Consider the following 22,058-nt stretch of genomic DNA (forward strand, 5'->3'; position numbering starts at 1 on the left):
GCTTAGATGGAACCCATTGTCAACGTACTCCAATCTGTAGCTTTGGACGTGGTCAAAGCCTGGGAACACGTTGAAAGGTTTTAATTAAAACCCACCGTGAGAATCCGCAAAAAGTGACAGCCGAAATTATAAAGAAAGCTGCTGTTGTTGCAGAGAAAGTAGGAATTACATCTGAAGAGCGTGATGTCAATTGAACTTTTTGTCGATATTAACATCCCCAATAGCGAGAGGAAAGAATGTTTCGAAAATGTATTCTGCGGTTTCTCAAAGGAGAAAACAACTACTTTCCTGGCTAATGCCTCGAAAACCATTGAATTACATCTGAAGAGCGTGATGTCAATTGAACTTTTTGTCGATATTAACATCCCCAATGGCGAGAGGAAAGAATGTTTCGAAAATGTATCCTGTGGTTCCTCAAAAGAGAAAACAACTACTTTCCTGGCTAATGCCTCGAAGAACATTGAATTACATCTGAAGAGCGTGATATCAATTGAACTTTTTGTCGATATTAACATCCCCAATGGCGAGAGGAAAGAATGTTTCGAAAATGTATCCTGTGGTTCCTCAAAAGAGAAAACAACTACTTTCCTGGCTAATGCCTCGAAGAACATTGAATTACATCTGAAGAGCGTGATGTCAATTGAACTTTTTGTCGATATTAACATCCCCAATGGCGAGAGGAAAGAATGTTTCGAAAATGTATCCTGTGGTTCCTCAAAAGAGAAAACAACTACTTTCCTGGCTAATGCCTCGAAGAACATTGAATTACATCTGAAGAGCGTGATATCAATTGAACTTTTTGTCGATATTAACATCCCCAATGGCGAGAGGAAAGAATATTTCGAAAATGTATTCTGCCGTTCCTCAAAGGAGAAAACAACTACTTTCCTGGCTAATGCCTCGAAGAACATTGAATTACATCTGAAGAGCGTGATGTCAATTGAACTTTTTGTCGATAATAACATCCCCAATGGCGAGAGGAAAGAATATTTCGAAAATGTATCCTGTGGTTCCTCAAAAGAGAAAACAACTACTTTCCTGGCTAATGCCTCGAAGAACATTGAATTACATCTGAAGAGCGTGATGTCAATTGAACTTTTTGTCGATAATAACATCCCCTATGGTGAGAGGAAAGAATATTTCGAAAATGTATCCTGTGGTTCCTCAAAGGAGAAAACAACTACTTTCCTGGCTAATGCCTCGAAGAACATTGAATTACATCTGAAGAGCGTGATGTCAATTGAACTTTTTGTCGATAATAACATCCCCTATGGTGAGAGGAAAGAATATTTCGAAAATGTATCCTGTGGTTCCTCAAAGGAGAAAACAACTACTTTCCTGGCTAATACCTCGACGAACATTGAATTACATCTGAAGAGCGTGATATCAATTGAACTGTTTGTCGATATTAACATCCCCAATGGCGAGAGGAAAGAATATTTCGAAAATGTATCCTGTGGTTCCTCAAAAGAGAAAACAACTACTTTCCTGGCTAATGCCTCGAAGAACATTGAATTACATCTGAAGAGCGTGATGTCAATTGAACTTTTTGTCGATAATAACATCCCCAATGGCGAGAGGAAAGAATATTTCGAAAATGTATCCTGTGGTTCCTCAAAAGAGAAAACAACTACTTTCCTGGCTAATGCCTCGAAGAACATTGAATTACATCTGAAGAGCGTGATGTCAATTGAACTTTTTGTCGATAATAACATCCCCTATGGTGAGAGGAAAGAATATTTCGAAAATGTATCCTGTGGTTCCTCAAAGGAGAAAACAACTACTTTCCTGGCTAATACCTCGACGAACATTGAATTACATCTGAAGAGCGTGATATCAATTGAACTGTTTGTCGATATTAACATCCCCAATGGCGAGAGGAAAGAATATTTCGAAAATGTATCCTGTGGTTCCTCAAAAGAGAAAACAACTACTTTCCTGGCTAATGCCTCGAAGAACATTGAATTACATCTGAAGAGCGTGATGTCAATTGAACTTTTTGTCGATATTAACATCCCCAATAGCGAGAGGAAAGAATGTTTCGAAAATGTATTCTGCGGTTCCTCAAAGGAGAAAACAACTACTTTCCTGGCTAATACCTCGACGAACATTGAATTACATCTGAAGAGCGTGATATCAATTGAACTGTTTGTCGATATTAACATCCCCAATGGCGAGAGGAAAGAATATTTCGAAAATGTATCCTGTGGTTCCTCAAAAGAGAAAACAACTACTTTCCTGGCTAATGCCTCGAAGAACATTGAATTACATCTGAAGAGCGTGATGTCAATTGAACTTTTTGTCGATAATAACATCCCCTATGGTGAGAGGAAAGAATATTTCGAAAATGTATCCTGTGGTTCCTCAAAGGAGAAAACAACTACTTTCCTGGCTAATACCTCGACGAACATTGAATTACATCTGAAGAGCGTGATATCAATTGAACTGTTTGTCGATATTAACATCCCCAATGGCGAGAGGAAAGAATATTTCGAAAATGTATCCTGTGGTTCCTCAAAAGAGAAAACAACTACTTTCCTGGCTAATGCCTCGAAGAACATTGAATTACATCTGAAGAGCGTGATGTCAATTGAACTTTTTGTCGATATTAACATCCCCAATGGCGAGAGGAAAGAATATTTCGAAAATGTATCCTGTGGTTCCTCAAAAGAGAAAACAACTACTTTCCTGGCTAATGCCTCGAAGAACATTGAATTACATCTGAAGAGCGTGATGTCAATTGAACTTTTTGTCGATAATAACATCCCCAATGGCGAGAGGAAAGAATATTTCGAAAATGTATCCTGTGGTTCCTCAAAAGAGAAAACAACTACTTTCCTGGCTAATGCCTCGAAGAACATTGAATTACATCTGAAGAGCGTGATGTCAATTGAACTTTTTGTCGATATTAACATCCCCAATAGCGAGAGGAAAGAATGTTTCGAAAATGTATTCTGCGGTTCCTCAAAGGAGAAAACAACTACTTTCCTGGCTAATGCCTCGAAAACCATTGAATTACATCTGAAGAGCGTGATATCAATTGAACTTTTTGTCGATATTAACATCCCCAATGGCGAGAGGAAAGAATGTTTCGAAAATGTATTCTGCGGTTCCTCAAAGGAGAAAACAACTACTTTCCTGGCTAATGCCTCGAAAACCATTGAATTACATCTGAAGAGCGTGATGTCAATTGAACTTTTTGACGATAATAACATCCCCAATGGCGAGAGGAAAGAATATTTCGAAAATGTATCCTGTGGTTCCTCAAAGGAGAAAACAACTACTTTCCTGGCTAATGCCTCGAAGAACATTGAATTACATCTGAAGAGCGTGATGTCAATTGAACTTTTTGTCGATATTAACATCCCCAATGTCGAGGGGAAAAGTTTGTTACAAAAAAAAATATATATATAAACTTTTCCACTATTTTTTCCAAATTAATAGTTTTAGGATTAATTCACGACCATATCCAAACATTCAGGTCTGTTCTAATGAACATCTTCACTTTGCAAAATCGATTTGGAAAGGAGACGAGTTGTTTGTAAATTTATTCATAACAAGTTTTTCAACCCTCGATCATTTCTAAATCTTTAGACCTCTACATGTCGTTTTTATATTGATATCTTATTTCCTCTCAGCATTTTTCTATGTCGGAAAATAACTAGTAGTCCCCAGGTGCTGAACCAAAAGATTTGAAGTACAATTAATTGGAAGACAGACAGTTACTACAAACGGTTTTCTGGATAGACTTGAGGCACGATTATAAGTTTGTGTAGTACCACATATATTAATATATTTTTGGGAAACATAGATGGATTCGGAAAGTTTGAACTATACTGCACCATTTTTTATAAATTTCACTTCGCGGTTTTCCATTGAGATTTTCGTATTTTTCAAATGAATCCTTGGCATAAACAGTATTTTTTTCCGGTTAAAAAAACAACTTTAATGAAGAAACGTAAATCTATTTTAATCTTTAGTCAGACGTTGTGTGACATTTGAATGATGGTACTTTAAGAAAAAATATTGAATTGATCTGTTATTATATTTACAAAGTACAGAAAACTTTCTAGCTTTTATATTTTATTTGGTATGTCTTGATTTTGGAATAGATATGTCTTCATTCACCTTTATTCATTGGTATGGTAAATATCCAGCCACAGGAATGTTTTTTTTGACCTTACGATCGAAAAGTGGGCGTAATAATTTCAAAAAAATTTGATGCGGCATTGAAATTCAATATGTTGTTGAATTTTCGGTCGGAAAGCATTTATTTATAAACTAAAACTTTATTAATTGATATGTCTAAAAGTTATTAACATTATTACCACATATTTTTCAATTGATCATAAAATCTACGGAAATCGATATTTTAATTTTAGATTTGGCAGGTTATCAATAGTTGTAGACAACGAGAGCTTAAATTATTGTTTTAATAAATTTTTAAAATAAAATTTGATTTTTTCTGCTTACATCAGAACATTGAATATATTTAGAAAACCATACAAGGTGGCAATCAAACATCAAAGTGTGTGTGTAGCCTTTCTAATATATATTTCAAGCTTTATAAAACATTACAGACTGAAATTATGGTCGAAATATAATATAAAAATATACACAAGACATAAATATAGATTTTGTTGATTTTGTTTGCTATTAAAATGTTTTTTGAAATTGAAATTCGTTCAATCGAAAGTTATGTCAGTTTAGATCGTTATGATCGACTTTGAATTTTGAGGTTATGTCGTTAAAAATGTCATTGAATACAATAAGTTTACTTATATCAGTTTTTTATCAGTATACTGATCATTTTGAGTAATTCATGTCGTTTCTAATTATAATAGTTAAACGTGAAGTGCCGTATAAGACATTTTTCATAAAATTTTGGATTTAGTTCGTTGATTTTTGTTGCTATTCAATGGTTTTTTAATATCGAAATCTGTCCAATTGAAGTTCACGTTGATTTAAATCGTTATGATTAACGTCGATGGATTACAAGAGTTTGAATACTTAGGAGTGACGGCAATAAACAAAAGTGACGAAATTAAAGACAAAGAAAGAGAAAAAATGCTCTATTTTAAAAAAAAATTACAATTTGTTAACAAAAGCTTGTAAAAATAAACAGTTATACAACCTAACGGTATTATATGTTGGTCAATAGTGAAACTTTAGCAGAATCATAATTCATAGAATGATCTTCATAGAAAACGTGTTGAGTAAACGAGCATCTATCACGGTGTAATTTGTTGTCACTTTTGTGAGAGGTAATCTGATGTGTGAGTGACCTCTTAGACTAACAAATGCATGTTTTATCACGAAATAAACAACTAATTTCATAAATTATGTGCAGATTGGATTATAAGGTCCTGTTATATTCATAGTATGTTGTTTAGAGATTCCGGAAAGTATTTTTAAATGTAAAAACATGATAAATCAACATTTTTCTATAAATTTTCTTTTCAAGTTATTCGTTTTTTAGTGTAGATTATGAAAAAATATAAGAACTTCATTTGATTTTTTTGGAAAAAAGTTATCAACAATTATACGTGAATGAGTGCATTTTCATAAACATTTAAAGACCTGAAACCAATATAAGTTTCCATTATTTTTTTATTCCCATAATTTTTTTCGTAAATCCGCCGTAAAAACGAAGATTTTAAAAAAAATTCATTCAAATCGGATGATTTTTCGATTTTATAGAATTAAAAAACGAGGGAACCGCGAAAGTATAAAATTCACAAGAGGTGTTATTTCTAACAGCCCGCTATTTCGGTAAATGTCACTTTTGAAGCTGTCATTTTTTGACATTTGGCAAGTAGAAACTACGCCATTAATGAAAATGGAACGATACACGTTTCAACACGCAATGAAATTATTAAAATTCACTATAAAAATGGTGAAAGTTTGGCAGAAACGGTTCGTAAAACTAAAACATTTTTGGGTCGACGTGAAGCACCTTCTCGGACCGCAATACAGAAATTGGTGGAAAAATTTGAACTGTTGGGACAAGTTGGTGATGTGGAGAATAAAACCCGTCCACGTCGCTCAAGAACAACTGAGAATATTGCTGCTGTAGCCCAAAGTGTTGAAGTAAACCCAGGTTTGTCCACTCCTCGTCGTTCTTTGGAATTAGCCATTCCACAAACGTCATTACATCGTATTTTGCATAAAGACTTGGGTCTTAAGGCCTATAAAGTTCAGTTAACACAAGAACTCAAACCGGCCGATCATCAACAACGTCGTGTCTTTGCTGATTGGGTCCTTGAAATGCATTAAAATGATCCGGAATTTCATCGAAAAATCATCTTAACTGATGAGGCCCGTTTCCACCTTGGTGGTTACGTCAATAAACAAAATTGTCGAATCTGGGGCTCGGAAAACCCAAGAGTTATTGTTGAAAATCCTCTCCATCTTCAACGCGTGACTATTTGGTGCGGTTTATGGTCTGGGGGTGTCATTGGACCTTACTTTTTCGAAAATGAGGCTGGAGCAACAGTTACGGTAAATGGATTGCGCTATCGAGAGATGATTAATGATTTTTTATGGCCGGAATTGGATGGTATTGATTTGGACAACGTTTACTTTCAACAAGACGGCGCCACGTGCCACACAAGCAACGAAACCATCTCGATCTTTTACGGGAAAAATTTCCGGCTACGCCAACAGTCCAGCATCGATTCAAGACCTCAAAGATGGAATTCGTGAGGACATAGGGCAGCCGCTTTGCAATTTGGTTACGGAAAATTTCATGAAAAGGATATGGTCCTGTAAGCGCAGTCGTGGCGGCCATTTGGCTGATGTTGTGTTCCATTATTAACGTCATACCTTCCTCTTTATAATGAAATAAACATCCGATCATTTATCTCAAAAAATGGCATTTTTCTTTGAATATCAAAATAACACCTCTTATAGGAAAACCCCTTATTAAGAATTCGTTTCAGAAGATATTTTCATGCAATATCGGATTTGAAATTTTGAGGACTCCATTTTTAATCGATTTGATTAACCCAAAGGAAAAACAAAAGAGATATCAGTGTGAAATTCTCAAATTTTGACTGCCATAAGCTGTAAAAACGGGAAAATGTTTCGATTTCGTCTCCACAAAAATAGTTTGTCCTAGTTTCCTCGAGTTAATTTTATTAGAATATTCTGGTACAGATGTACTTAACACAGTTAAGTATACAAGTCCGGTACTGCATAATCTTACTCACCTTGGCTTGAAATGTAATTCCATGGTGGAATGCCTCCTCGGGATGCAGCGGAATTCTCGTATCGTAATCGTCATTTTGCACTAAATCGTACTGCCTTTTTGATGGCATTGTATCATTTACATTTTATTTTTACATAAACACTACACACGAATTAATACTGAATAATTATCAGAAACTTTTTTGGCACTAGATATTATTTTTATTTATTCACTAAACCAAACACATGTTTTCACTAAGAATAAATCGGATGTTGGTCAGAATCCGATTCGAAAATAAACTGAATAAGTGAATGTGGACTGAGAAACTCTTGAAGTTCATTGAAGTACCTCCGGGAGTCATGATTCACGCATTCTATGGAAATGCACCTGAAACAAACGATGATAACATTATTAGATTCCATGAATTATTCTGATCATTAGAAACAATTTCTATTTTCTCACGGGTTAATTTTATGGAAAGCAATTAAGAGCCTCGTATGGTATTTTCAATACTTGGAATATCTTCATACTTATTTATCATTTATGAATCAGATAAGAGACGATTTATTATATGACCTTTTCTTCCTTCGTTTCTTTAATATATAACTTTCCACCCTTATTATTATTAATCAGAAAAGGTCTATTATACTTCCAAGGGGGACATTTCCACAACAAGAGTTGAATCGACAAGCAGATTTAATTCAGTTTCGTACTAAGCTATATACTTAGAACTTCCCTGGAATGAAAGGCATTATTTTATAGATATAAATAACAAATATATTCAAAATATGTTCAGGAAAGTTTGGGGTGAAATAAGAGAGCCAGAAAGAAAATAAAAACAATGGAGAATAGTGAAATCAAAGAGAGAAATAGAACTGAATAAAAACCAGTAGAAAAACCATGAAGAAAGTCTATGCTGTACCCTGAGGATTTATCATAAATAATCAACGTCAAGTAGATAAAGAAGCCACAAGGAGAAGAAGCAAAGACGATAACCAGAGGGAAAAACAAATATAGGTTGGATCAAAATTTTCTCCCTGGTTAGTTGGGCAAGAAAAGGCTACCTTGTGGTGCTTGGGGCATGATTAAAATACCCATAAATAGCTGCTAAAATTTAGTTTACTATTGATAAAGTTGTTTTTCCACATATTACAGTATTTAGGATTAAGGTAAAGTATAATAACACAATTCATTTGATAAATTGTCCACATATTTTATAGTGTTGCATAAAAATCTATTTTATATTAACGTTTTTCAAAGTAAACGATGTCATCTGGATCAATTTTCTTTTTTGTGAATATTGTCATCATCTATTATAATTCCTTAAGTCTTGCCTAGTCTCCTCAAGATAAATTAAGTCTTTTTATCGTTAATAATTCTTATAAGAATTCTACTAAAGGTTTAAATCAACACATATATATTTGGAAATAAATGTTTTCTACATTCTCTTAACAAATCTACTACTGTTTCTAATTTAGTTAATATCTTCTATTAGTTTTTGTACCATTAGTGATGCTTTTATTTACTTCTAATACATTCGAACAATTGTATGTTTGTATGAAATTTTTAACAAAAACTCCGACAGAATCTAATTCCGAAACATAAACAGATAAAAATTTCTGTCTTCTAAAGTTCTGCTCCGTTTTGTTACAAACTTACTGTAGATTTTGAGGAACCATCGAAAATTTGTATCTACATTTCTTCAAACGTTTTTTTCCAAGATTTCATCCACAAAAACTGGTGAGAAATCCTCAGATGAACTTTCAAGTCGCTAACCTAAGCTTGTTAGATTGAAGAAATAAGCAATAGCAACGAAAGTTTCGATATTGGTATGATTTTAATGATCTCTGCATTTAAAAAAAAAACTTCAACCCTTTCATGAGCTTGCATGCATGGATCTTCTGGATGCTTCTGTTTCTGTCGTTGCTGTCATCGTCATTTCTTCAAACGTTCTTTTCCAAGTTTCCAACACGCCATTCACAAAAACTGGCGAGAAATCCTCAGATGAACTTTCAATTCGCTAACCTAAACTTGTTATATTGAAGAAATAAACAATAGCAACGAAAGTTTCGATATTGGTATGATTTTAATGATCTCTGCATTTAAAAAAAAAACTTATTAAACTTTTTTTTTGGTTCCGCTACTAATATTTACACACATAGTCCATCATGTGTAATTTCAAAACTATTTTTTCACTAATAATAAAATTTTTTCATTATTAAAACCCTGTATGTACAACACCCTTTATGAATGTGTACGATGTTTATCTTGACGTAATAAACAATGTTGAGTTCTCCGGGCAGTAAATGACTCATACGTGTAAATCTTTCGTTTACAAATGGTGCACCTGGAAGTAGTAGACAATATCCATTTCAAAGAATGTTGGTAATTGACTGAAATTTTCTCTACTCTCACGTTTTAAACAACAAAAGTCAGCTGGACAAATTACGTTTTAGTAGCTTTGTGTGTGAATAATACACAATGAAATATTCATATTACGGAAGTACGAATTAGAAATCTGTTCTCTAACAAACAAAATGTATTTTGTTGTTTTCGAATACAGGTAAGTATATGAAGGAAGCACCACAAAAATGTTTTTTAGATAGATAGAGGTTGACCGTAACCTAGACTAACCTAACTGGATCTGAAGGCAATGAAAAAGAGGCAGAAGCATTTAGAAGAACTATGAAGCTTCCATCAACTTTAAGCGAAGACATGGAGTTTACAGAAGCTCATGAGAAAGCAACGTCAAAAGCAGAAACATTCGGAAGATCCATGCAGCTTGTAGCAATCTTAAACTAAAACGTAGATTTTACAGAAGAAGTTAATGGAAATACCCTAAGAGGACATCGACAAAAGCAGAAGCATTTAGAAGAACTATGAAGCTTCCATTAACTTTAAACGAAGACATAGAGTTTACAGAAGCTCATGAAAGGGTTGAGATTATTTTTTAAATGCAGAGATGATTAAAATCATACTAATATCAAAACTTTTGTTGCTATTGCTTATTTCTTCAATATAACAAGTTTAGGTTAGCGAATTGAAAGTTCATCTGAGGATTTCTCACCAGTTTTTGTAAATGGCGTGTTGGAAACTTGGAAAAGAACGTTTGAAGAAATGACGATGACGGCAACGACAGAAACAGAAGCATCCAGAAGATCCATGCAGCTTCTGGTAACCTTAAACTAAAACATGGATTTTACAGAAGTAGTTGATGGAAATGGACATCGACAAGAGCAGAAGCATTTAGAAGAACTATGAAGCTTCCATTAATCTTAAACGAAGCATCCAGAAGATTCATGCAGCTTCAGACATTTCCATTAACTTCCTCTGTAAAATGCTTCTGCTTCTGTCGTTGCCGTCTTCGAGCTTTTCCATGAACTTCTGTAAAATCCATGTCTTCGTTTAAGGTCAATGGAAGCTTCATTATTCTTCTGAATGCTTCTGCTTTTGTCGATGTCCTTTTCGGACATTTCCATCAACGTCTTTTGTAAAATCCATGTTTCAGTTTAAGGTTACCAGAAGCTGCATGGATCTCCTAGATGATTTTGCTTCTGTCGTTGCCGTCATCGACAAAACCAGAAGCATTTATAAGAACAATGAAGCTTCCATTAACTTTAAACGAAGACATGGATTTTATCAAGTTCAAGTGGAATTAGAGATTCTTTCACAGATGCTTGAAAGGAAGTTTGTTATAATTTGTCTACTGCCACATTTGTATTTCATCTGGAACCCAGGAAATCTCTTCAACCAGCATTTTGTTTATCAGTTTCATAACATTTCTTTAACGACCTATGTCTTTAAGGTTTAATTTCAATACACACATATATACAAGGTGGTCAATTTTTTGAAAAATTCATCTAAATAAACGAAAAATTCCAGCGTTGAAATCCACAGCAACAAACTTAATTGAATATTACACTTTTTTAACTCAAGATTTCCTTATTTATAAATTTAGATCACGTAAAAAAAATTGATTTCATATGTATTTTCATATTTCTACTATTTTTCATAAATAACGTATAACCTTGTGTACAAAACGTCACTCAATTGTGGCAGATTTCACATTTGGAATTAGAATCGTAAAATCAACGTTCTGGTATGCGACACAATTGTCAATTAAGCCTGAAGTTTTCTGTTGCACGCGCTCCAAAAAATAAAAAAAAGTAATTATGTTATGTGAGTGGTATTGTCCTATTCGATAGGACACTTGGGGCAAGCGATTTGGGTCAGCTCGGCACAGAGGTTAGAAGCGAGGATTATACATAATTTCCAAAAATATTAGACACAAGCCAGGTTTCTACAAATCTCACTTTTTGTTATCTCTGTTTATAAACTCTAGTGTTAGAATCGAGGATGGAAGGACAATATACTCAAATGTACATAACAAAATGAACTTAACCGCGCGTGCCTAATCTCTAGTAACTACGTAGCTCCGTAGAGACGACTAGATCTACTCTATCTCTAACTCTAACAGATCCAAAATGTTTCGCCTGGGTTGGTGCTAGTAACGAACAGGAGAGATGTCATGAAACCAGATATATCGGAGAGGATTGAGTCAATTGCTTGCCGTTAGGGTGTAGGAAAGTTATTAATCAAAGGTAATTTGAAATTTCCGAAAGAAGACAGCTTGGAATTCCCTGGTCTAAGCAACGATCAGTCAGGAATCAAAGGATTATTGTTTTATTAAGAAAGTTGTTCGGGGAATCCGGTCAAGTAGTGAAAAGTTTCGGAAATGAAATTGTACCTTTTTTATAATTGATTGATTGATGGGAATTCACTATTTTAGTTTCACTGGGATTCACGGTGGGATTCTGAAATCTTGAGATTTCTTCCAGCTCCGTTTCAAACGTTGCAAGTATCATTGAGATCAAAGGTTACTCCACGATGTCGCAAAGTTGGTTTCAAAAACTAAAGTAAAGACAAAAAATAACAAAAGGCTTAGAGTATTTCAGTTGCTATCTGCATTCTACCATTATTCCGTTGCTTCCGAAATCTATGAATTAGTAGCTATAAAGAAAATCTAAGTAATTACGTAATGGAAAATAAAAGCGATACGATAATGAAACTTGCATGCTTTCGATGCTAATAAAAAGTTTGAAATTGTTCATGTGAATCGAAATAGAATCAGAAACAACTTGAATGAAGTAGATTTAACTCGGTGCAACCATGACTTCAGACACCGGTCGACCTTGACCATAATTTTTTAAAGAATGAAAATTTGACTTGAGGTGAACTACCGATACGGAATCTTCAACGGAAGTGTTCGATATTTGAATCTCTCGTGCTTTTATTATCGCATTTTCGAAATTAAATGTTTGTTTGTCATAAAGTACCTCAATAGACCAGTATTTTTATGTACCTATTGGATTTTCCACAATTCCCTAGCCCAATGGAACAAATTCAATATAAACATAAACCTTCTGAGGGCATTACGCGTGTTTTTCTAAGCTAACATGTTTTTAGTATAATACTAAATTGAGAAGATACAAAATTATGAATCAAAATTTGTCTCTATACACCAACGTCTTGAACGTATTCAGTTTACGTCTTCAGTTGCCGTGTCACAACAATAATTAGAGATACACACTCAAAGCATAGACGTAGAGGATTTAAAGCCAATCCAAGCAGCCGCAAAACCTTATGAATCTTCAAATCTTCAAATGAAGACGTGAAAAGCTTGTATCTGTCAGCACAAATAGAGTTCCAAGTTCTGGTGGTGTTAAATTTGAGCAATATCTGAGCCCACCACTAGAAGAAAGAACATCAGGTCCAATAGATTTCTCTCTGACAACTCCTCGAAGTATTTAATCTACCAAGTTTCCTTAGTATTATCATCCTTTGAATATAAACATAGTTGTACCAGATAATGGAGATTCTTTCGAAAAAAGATCGATTTTGAATCGATTCGAATCGTAAAAGATTGATTTCTGAAACATCGATATGGAAAAATTTCAAATATACCACTGGACGCACGGTTTAAAAATGTAGATTGATGATGGATGGTAATTTAGTTGCACAAACAGTTTTTCGCTAAAAATGACGTGGTACCACGCTCCTTACTCGCCTGACTTAACCCGGTGTGTCTATTATATATAATTTACTTATTAAAGTTATTAAATGTTGCATATTTATTGCTTATACAATAATATCGTGTCAACTTTATTTTGTTTTACCAATTGAATTGTTTTTATTACCAAATAATAACCGGGACGACGACATAGCGAAATACCGTTAAGTAGAATCTTGATTTTTCAGTTTCCATCAACACTAAGCTTTCCAAAGACAATTAATTCCCTAGAATTTGGTCAATTTTCGCGAAGACATATACAAGATTCTAATTTTTTTTCGACTAGAAATTAATGTTTTTAAAAACCATGTTATCCGATTATGATATAGAAGCGATCAAAGGTTATTCCCAAAAACTAATTAAATGTAATCTTTAACGTCTCTTTGAATACTTCTGAAGCCACAAACTCGATGAATATCGAAAATATAGGCGCAGCAGGTAAAATATAATAAAAATCCATTTCTGCTCGTCCACGCCAGGTGCATTCAGTTATAAACCACCTGCCTGTTCAATTTAACAGCTGAAACAGAAAATCCCGTTCCTCAGAGGAAAATAATTCAACCGAATCTCTTTTAAATTGGAAATTGAGTCTACTATTGTTGTCATAAATTGCAATATTGCGAAGGGTTTATGGTTGAGAACATTGAAAATTGATTAAGACAAAGGATACGTCAGTTAAATTATACAGAGTGTCTTAATTAATATGAATCTCTGTCGGATATATAAAAAATGATCTACGAGAACAGCTAGATAATTGAGAATCAATTCGCATAACCTAGAAATATCAGTAGGTAAAGATTTAATACTTTTTACAAATTAGTTATATTTCTAATAATCATTTCAAAATTTTTTCGTTTCATTTCGATTATTTAAAAACATTCTTAGCAAAAAAAACTATACCGAACCAAAGTTTTGAAACGGTGCTAGCAGTAGTTGATTATAGGAATATAAACACAAGAAAAAATGCCTGAGATACAGGTGTTTTAAGGATTCTAAGAGAATACAAATATCATCTGAATCATATTCAACTGCAGCGACAACTTTTGCCAAAACATAGGCTTTTGCTTATGGATCCTTGACCAGTCGCAGAGAAAGAAGTTTTTTTCAAATTTGAGTTATTATGACATGTGTTTGGTGGGATTATGGAGAATCATCTAATTTTGAGATTCTTGATTATGACATTTTGCGATCTCTTGAAACATCGTCGGTGTTGCGGGTTTTTTGCGGTTTCCCTGCAATCTGTTACCGTTTTTGCTTACAAGCTTCCTTTTAAATTTCTTCCGGCCAAAATCTCCCTTCAAAAATAGCAACCACCACAACTCCAGCTCCGCAGAGGAGCTATTCCTATATCAGAGCCTACTCCAACAAATCCCCCTTTTTATCCTACCAAACTTCAGCTAACGAATTTCTCTCTCTCGCTATCTCTTGAAACATATTCCTTTGAATATCACAGCAAAGATAAATCTAAATACAAAATTTCCAAATAGCAATTAGCCATCCAGATCCCCAGATTTGAGTTTCATGGATTTATATTTATGGAAGCACGTGAAAATGACACTTTTGGTAAAGTGTTCATAGATTCAGATCGGATAGAAAGGTAAAGGGAATCCCTATACACCATGATAGACAACTCAAGGAAGAACTACCGTAAATGGTAGGAGTCAGCAATTCAAAACAAGCGTTGTAGTATAATTTCGAAGAAGAGCTGGGAATTTGAAACTCTGGAACAATCCTGATCTCTCCCTCTCAGATTTTAACACTTTGGACCGCTTAAGCAGCCATTGACAGTTCATCGGTTTCCTTCATTCATTCGCGGTTAGTTATTTTGATTGTATGTTATACCGAACTCCTATTCAATTTTAATTTTCAGTATTCTCTTCGGTCAAAATTTTGAACTATTAGTTTCCTTACTGCATTAATATTAGAAAGAAATGTTGTTTTGGACATTTTGTTTAAAAACTTGCTAGGAAGTTACAATATGTGATAATTTATTTAAGACACTCTTTTATAGATTTTTCATTAGAAGATATTCAACTTTATTTTGAATATTGTACTGAGGTACAATCAACCAACGAATTATTAATTAATTACAACTAGTTTCTCATTATAAACATGATAAAAGTGTCCTGTAAATCATCACCTTGGTTTCAATATTCAATCCCATTCACTTTCAAAGAAATATTTTTCAATTGCGTAGTTTTAGTAATCGATGTAAACAAGAAGTTTATTGTTAGAATAATCAAAAGCCTTTCATTGTTATAGATCTTTATCCATGTGGTTAAATACCAAAAACATAATTGTGAAAAAGCACCAGGAATGAAGGATAATTTGTTGTTGATTGATTCCAAATTTCCCAGATTGGTTAATACAGAATTTGGCATGAATAAATTGAGGCCAACGAATTGGTTTTTTTCTAAAACTGAAAGATCCAAAGGAATAAATAAGTTTTTATATGATTTATAGAACACTAAAGTTTCATAGACCTCATAATGAAGTTTTTAGATGAAAAAATGTTTCTTCGGAATATATCACATACTAGAAAAAATTCTAAATATATTATTGACTTATAATTCATCCACTCGAAGCTTTATTAACGGGTAAATAATTATTAAGCCTGTATTACACGTTGTGTCTAAGTCGAGCGTGAAAAAATATATAGTGTGGAAGAATTAATAATGTTGGATGTTTCATTTAAAAATTTTCTTGTAGTAGAGTGGTGATATATGAATGATTCGACTGAAGAATGTTTTTTTCGTCCTGCGCATTTATACAGACAAGTTTTTACTTTTAATCCAGAAGACAAAATTACATAGAAGACTATAGTTTATATTTATCGATAATTTCAATATTTATTTCTTCATTTGTAAAGACAGAAATCATTACAATTACTAGAAGAAACGTAATTTGATATTTAATATTAATAAATTGTGTTGTTGAAAAATTATTTTGAATTCAGGTCTCATTTAATTGAAATTTCGTTTAAGAACAAATAAAGTTTGACGTTTCGACCAAAAATCAAGCTATTTATCAACAAAACCGTATAAAAAAGGTTTAAGAAGTAAGAAATCTATAAAAATGTTTCTTCAGAATATATCACATACAAGAAAAAATTCTAGATATATTATTGACTTATAATTCATCCACTCGAAGCTTTATCAACGGTTAAATAATTATTAAGCCCATACTACACGATGTGTCTAAGTCGAGCGTGAAAAAATATATAAAACATGATGAACAACACACTACAGTTGGATATAAACTGGACGATACATTGGTTTTTCATATAAAACAAGCAAAAAGGACAAAAAGTGTATGTAGTTGTACCACAAGTTCGTTCCAAGGTTGGGTACTTCTTTAACGCGTGTTAAAACACCGACTTTCCATGGTCATCGTGTGATACCGGCTTTATAGTCGGTGGTATCTAAACCGTTGTCTAACAAAATGAGATATTGAAAAAGTTTTCCATAAATCAAAACGACTGATCCATAGTTTTATGATGTGATGTATATTAAAGAAACAGATATAAACAAGAAACGTTTTATTTTGATCTCCCACAAAAGATATTCACGAATTTGCACACATTTGAAATACCAAAGTACATTTCTGCTTAGAATATAAATGATTGCGTCGCCTAACGTTTTATATAGTACGGTAAATTAATAAATTAAATATACTAATAAATAATAATAAAAATAAATTCCATATGTCTAAGTAATAACTATTTAAACAACCATCTAATTCTTATAATGGAGTCCTAATCGCTTAGGTGGTCCTTCGGAGGATTTTTCTTCGTATTGTAGTAGAAACTTCCTACAATTCCACAGAACTAGCAGCCCTGACAGGGAAATGGAATAGTAAACAGACTTTCTAGGGGTGGAAAGGGTAATAGAAAAGATATTAGAAAACTAAGTGAAGTTTTCTGGTGCAAATGTGAGACTAGAGGCTAGAGCTGTCCCATATTGTGAAGTTTCTGGTGTATGATATCCTTCAAGACATATGAAATGGATTTAAGTCAATATTTCATCATAAAAATACCATTTCATATTTTCGCTACCAGCGTTTTGCTTATGACTGTTTTTTTTCTCTCCCTCATTGTCTTTTAGAGGACATTCTACTCTTTATTTTTCTGCTGACCACTATAAATGATTTCTGTTAGTCTTTGTACGTTAAATAATTAAATTTTCAGTATAAATAAAAAAGACATATTTGATGAAAACGGATATAAATAGATAAGGTTGCATTTAATTTCGTTGTAGTAAAATATGTTCGAGAATACATTGACTGGACTATAAGTCTGCACGTGTACTAAACAACAAAAACATCTAAGAACTGAGGAGGCTGTGAACTAAGAAGTAAATAAGTGGTTAGATCTTGCGCAAGATTCGTAGTCTTGCAGCTGGAGTGCAACCAGTGAAAACACAAAACCGCCTGATCAAATCAAACAGTCACCGTTATTAGAAGACTATTTTCTTATTATTTTCATTTCATTTTCTATAATAGGAAGAATTAATAATGTTGAATGTTTCATTTAAAAATTTTCTTGTAGTAGAGTGGTGATACACGAATGATTCGACTGAAGAATGTTTTTTTCGTCCTGCGCTGTTATACAGACAAGTTTTTACTTTTTATCCAGAAGACAAAATTACATAGAAGACTATAGTTTATATTTGTCGATAATTTCAATATTTATTTCTTCATTTGTAAAGACAGAAATCATTACAATTACAAGAAGAAACGTAATTTGATATTTCATATTAATAAATTGTGTTGTTGATAAATTATATTGATTTCAGGTCTCCTTTAATTGAAATTTCGTTTAAGAACAAATAAAGTTTGACGTTTCGATCAAAAATCAAGCTATTTATCAACAAAACCGTATAAAAAAGGTTTAAGAAGTAAGAAATCTATGAAAATATTTATTACAGAAGCCTCCTTCACCAAAAATATTGTCACAAAGGATAAAATCATTAAAAAATCTGTTTTTTGCAGTTTTCATTGATTAATTTACTTAAATTTGAAGTTAGGAATATAATAAATTATTCCACGAGCCACCTTCACTTTTTTACAGCGGTTAGTAGGTTACTCTAAGAAAATTCTCATTGATTTCTCTCGAAAAAAATAGTTGTGTCCTAAAAGAATATTGAAACATGTGTCCAAATGACATTTCGCGAGTGATCGGCTCTTAAGCATACCCTGAGGATGCTCTCGACTAAATATAGAAGAGATCAATTGATCCAGAGTTGACCAGAAACATGGAGAGCTTAGAGCAAAGAAGAAAGTCGCTGACCTGACTCTGTTTTATCGATACTACTATGGCAGATTCTCTTCCGAGCTGTCCAGCTTAGTCCCACCTAGACCAGTTTTTGTAAAACCTACTCGACGTGGCTCATGAACTCTTGCAAGTGACCAGAACTCCAATTTAACGGCATGGAAACATAATTATAAATATTCTGTACTTGTCAGAAAAAATCTTTAACGATCTGGCCGCCAGAATTCTATTCACAAAATAGTTTTCAGTGATAGTAAATTGCGATAGTGTGAAATATCGAAATCATCTACTTTTCCATAAATATCTGTCCACGAAGAAGCTTTGTTCGGAAGAGATGAAGGGTAGAACACAAACAAAAATGAAGAGACTTTTCATTCAATCTCTGTTTAAGCAGAATATACAAAATTATCAGCTGCCACAATATTTGACACAATAAAATAATTATTTCCCATGGCTAGCGGATCTCACTTCTTTACCAGCCAGATTTAACCACTAGTGAGAACTGGTTATTTGCAAACTTAGTGAGAATCTTCCAGAGAACGAGATTTGTTACCAATGAATTACTGATCGTTGTTTATTAGAGCAGGGATGGGGTACATGTATACTCTTGACAGTGACCTGATGAATCTTTAAGAAAAATATGTTTTTTTTCTGTTATTTCACTTACTAAGTGATGATATATATCAATTTTAAGTCGTTTATATGGTATTTAATATTTTTTATTGTCTACTTAAATGAGATGTTTATATTTCTCACATAACCTTAAAAAACTTTCGTCCTAGATATGATATTATTGAATGTTGACCAATAAATGTCACCAACTACCCAATTTCTAACTCTTCAGATGATATAATACAATTTAACTTCCACACAGGAAGTGCTAAGATCGCCACATTCACTTTCTAATTTGTTCCTGTTTTTTATTCCATACTGCTTTTCATCACTTCTTCAAAAAAAAACGTAATTTCTCGCTATTTATATCATATTTCGTATTTTAAAATAGCTATATAACTGTTTTGTAAAGGGTTTTCCAATAAGAGGTGTTATTTTGAACAGCCCGCTATTTCGGTGAATGTCACTTTTGAAGCTGTCTTTTTTTGACATTTGACAAGTAGAAACTACGCCATTAATGAAAATGGAACGATACACGCTTCAACAACGCATTGAAATTATTAAAATTCACTACAAAAATGGTGAAAGTTTGGCAGAAACGGTTCGTAAAACTAAAACATTTTTGGGTCGACGTGAAGCACCTTCTCGGACCGCAATACAGAAATTGGTGGAAAAATTTGAGCTGTTGGGACAAGTTAGTGATGTGAAGAATAAAATCCGTGCACGTCGCTCAAGAACAACTGAGAATATTGCGGCTGTAGCCCAAAGTGTTGAAGAAAACCCAGGTTTGTCCATTTCTCGTCGTTCTTTGGAATTAGCCATTCCACAAATGTCATTACACCGTATTTTGCATAAAGCTTAAGGGCTTAAGGCCTATAAAGTTCAGTTAACACAAGAACTCAAGGCGGCCGATCATCAACAACGTCGTGTTTTTGCTGATTGGGTCCTTGAAGTGCATGAAAATGATCCGGAATTTCATCGAAAAATCATCTTAACTGATGAGGCCCGTTTCCACCTTGGTGGTTACGTCAATAAACAGAATTGTTGAATCTGGGGCTCGGAAAATTCAAGAATTATTGTTGAAAATCCTCTCCATCCTCAACGCGTGACTGTTTGGTGTGGTTTATGGTCTGACGGTGTCATTGGACCTTAGTTTTTCGAAAATGAGGCTGGAGCAACAGTTACTGTGAATGGATTGCGCTATCGAGAGATGATTAATGATTTTTTATGGCCGAAATTGAATGGTATTGATTTGGACAACGTTTACTTTCAACAAGACGGCGCTACGTGCCACACAAGCAACGAAACCGGACCATGTTATCTCTCGAAGAGGTCATCACAATTGGCCACCGAGATCTTGTGATTTAACACCTTGCGACTTTTTCCTTTGGGGCCAACAGAGAAAGATAAGGTCTACGCCAACAATCCAGCATCGATTCAAGACCTCAATGATGGAATTTGGTTACGGAAAATTTAATGAAAAGGATATGGTCCTGTAAGCGCAGTCGTGGCGGCCATTTGGCTGATGTTGTGTTCCATTATTAACGGCATACCTTCCTCTTTATAATGAAATAAACATCCGATCATTTATCTCAAAAAATGGCATTTTTCTTTGAATATCAAAATAACATCTCTTATTGGAAAACCCCTTATGTTTCGGTAAGTGAATTATGGAAGGCGCAAATCTGTTAGTACATGGTTCATTTCAATAATGACGGTTTAATCAGACTAGAATCAAAATTTTATTTGAAATATTTTGATTTCCATTCATATTGGCCCTCTCAAAAGTACTTTAGCTTTATCAAATTTGATTAATGTTTCATTTCATACAGTGCCATACGTTAGTGCTATTATGTTTCTAACTAAACTGTTTTTATTTACGAGGATTTCTACTTAAGTTTTGAGATATGGCAGCACTGAATACGTCAAATCTGACATTGACATTTTCAACTGGTGAACGTACTCAGAACATGTTGTCGTACGAGTTTTGTTTGAGTTGTTTACAGGAAGTTAAAATATTCATTTTGATCGAAAAAAAAAACACTACAAGGTGGAGGTCATCCAAAATTGGCTGTTGTGCCAGAAAATTTAGATGTAAACTCATGTTAGAACATCATCATGTGACATACAAGATTTTTTCGCATTGGATACCTCATAATTTGAAAATCGTTCAAAAAAAAGCTCATTTTCGATTGCTAAACAACAATCGACTGTATGGGTCTTCCATGATGAGTCAAATCTAATAAAAGTCTAAGCAAATGGTACACCAGCATTTGTCTATCAGAATTTTTCGAAAAAAACAAGGAAACCCATCACAGAAGACGAATCATTCTCTATTATGACAAAGCGAATTAGTACAACAACAGTTTTGAACAGTCAAAACATCGAATTGATATATCACCCTCCATACAGTCCTTATTTGGCACCCAATGATTTCTTAGTCCCGCAGAAACGGTTGATGCTTTCAAATTACATGTTTTGGAGGTACCTCAATCCGAATGCTTCGACAATTGATTTTAATTGAGAATATGTTGAAAAATAATGAAGGCATATTAAATTATAAATATTCGTTTTTATTTGTCTAATTAAAAACTTAAGCAGCAACCCTCGTATTACTAATAAATCATTTTTGGAGTTTTGATTTATAATAATCATATTTTCAAGCACTTTCGCTTTCTGGGAAAAAGTTAAAAAGAACGTTACTGTTTTATCTATCATAAACTAGATTGCAACGTGCAGAAAATTACAATGAAACTGGATTTGTTTTAAAAATTGCTACTGGCTTTGTTTCTACATACAGTAAAATACACTGAAAACCGTGTCCTCGTAAGATAATTGAACAGGTCACTTCGTATTTAGGGAAGGGAGGTTTGAGAAAAGGTTTGTTTCAAAATAGAAAGAAAGGGTTTTATAAAACT

General features: G+C 33.6%; 1 protein-coding gene across 3 annotated transcripts in view; it reads right to left on the bottom strand.

The window, feature by feature from the left end:
• The window catches only part of LOC130453275 (carboxyl-terminal PDZ ligand of neuronal nitric oxide synthase protein), an 89,722-nt gene that overhangs the window by 53,677 nt on the left and 13,987 nt on the right, over positions 1 to 22,058 (bottom strand). For all 3 annotated transcript variants that reach the window (XR_008911030.1, XM_056792919.1, XM_056792918.1), the window contains exon 2: positions 7,212 to 7,576. Coding sequence is in view for 2 of the 3 variants with exons in the window: in XM_056792919.1 (XP_056648897.1) it covers positions 7,212 to 7,319 (108 nt within the window). In the remaining variant the exon portion in view is untranslated. The remainder of the gene's footprint in view (positions 1 to 7,211; positions 7,577 to 22,058) is intronic.

This window comes from Diorhabda sublineata, chromosome 2, assembly GCF_026230105.1.
Source record: "Diorhabda sublineata isolate icDioSubl1.1 chromosome 2, icDioSubl1.1, whole genome shotgun sequence".
Classification (NCBI taxonomy): domain Eukaryota; kingdom Metazoa; phylum Arthropoda; class Insecta; order Coleoptera; family Chrysomelidae; genus Diorhabda; species Diorhabda sublineata.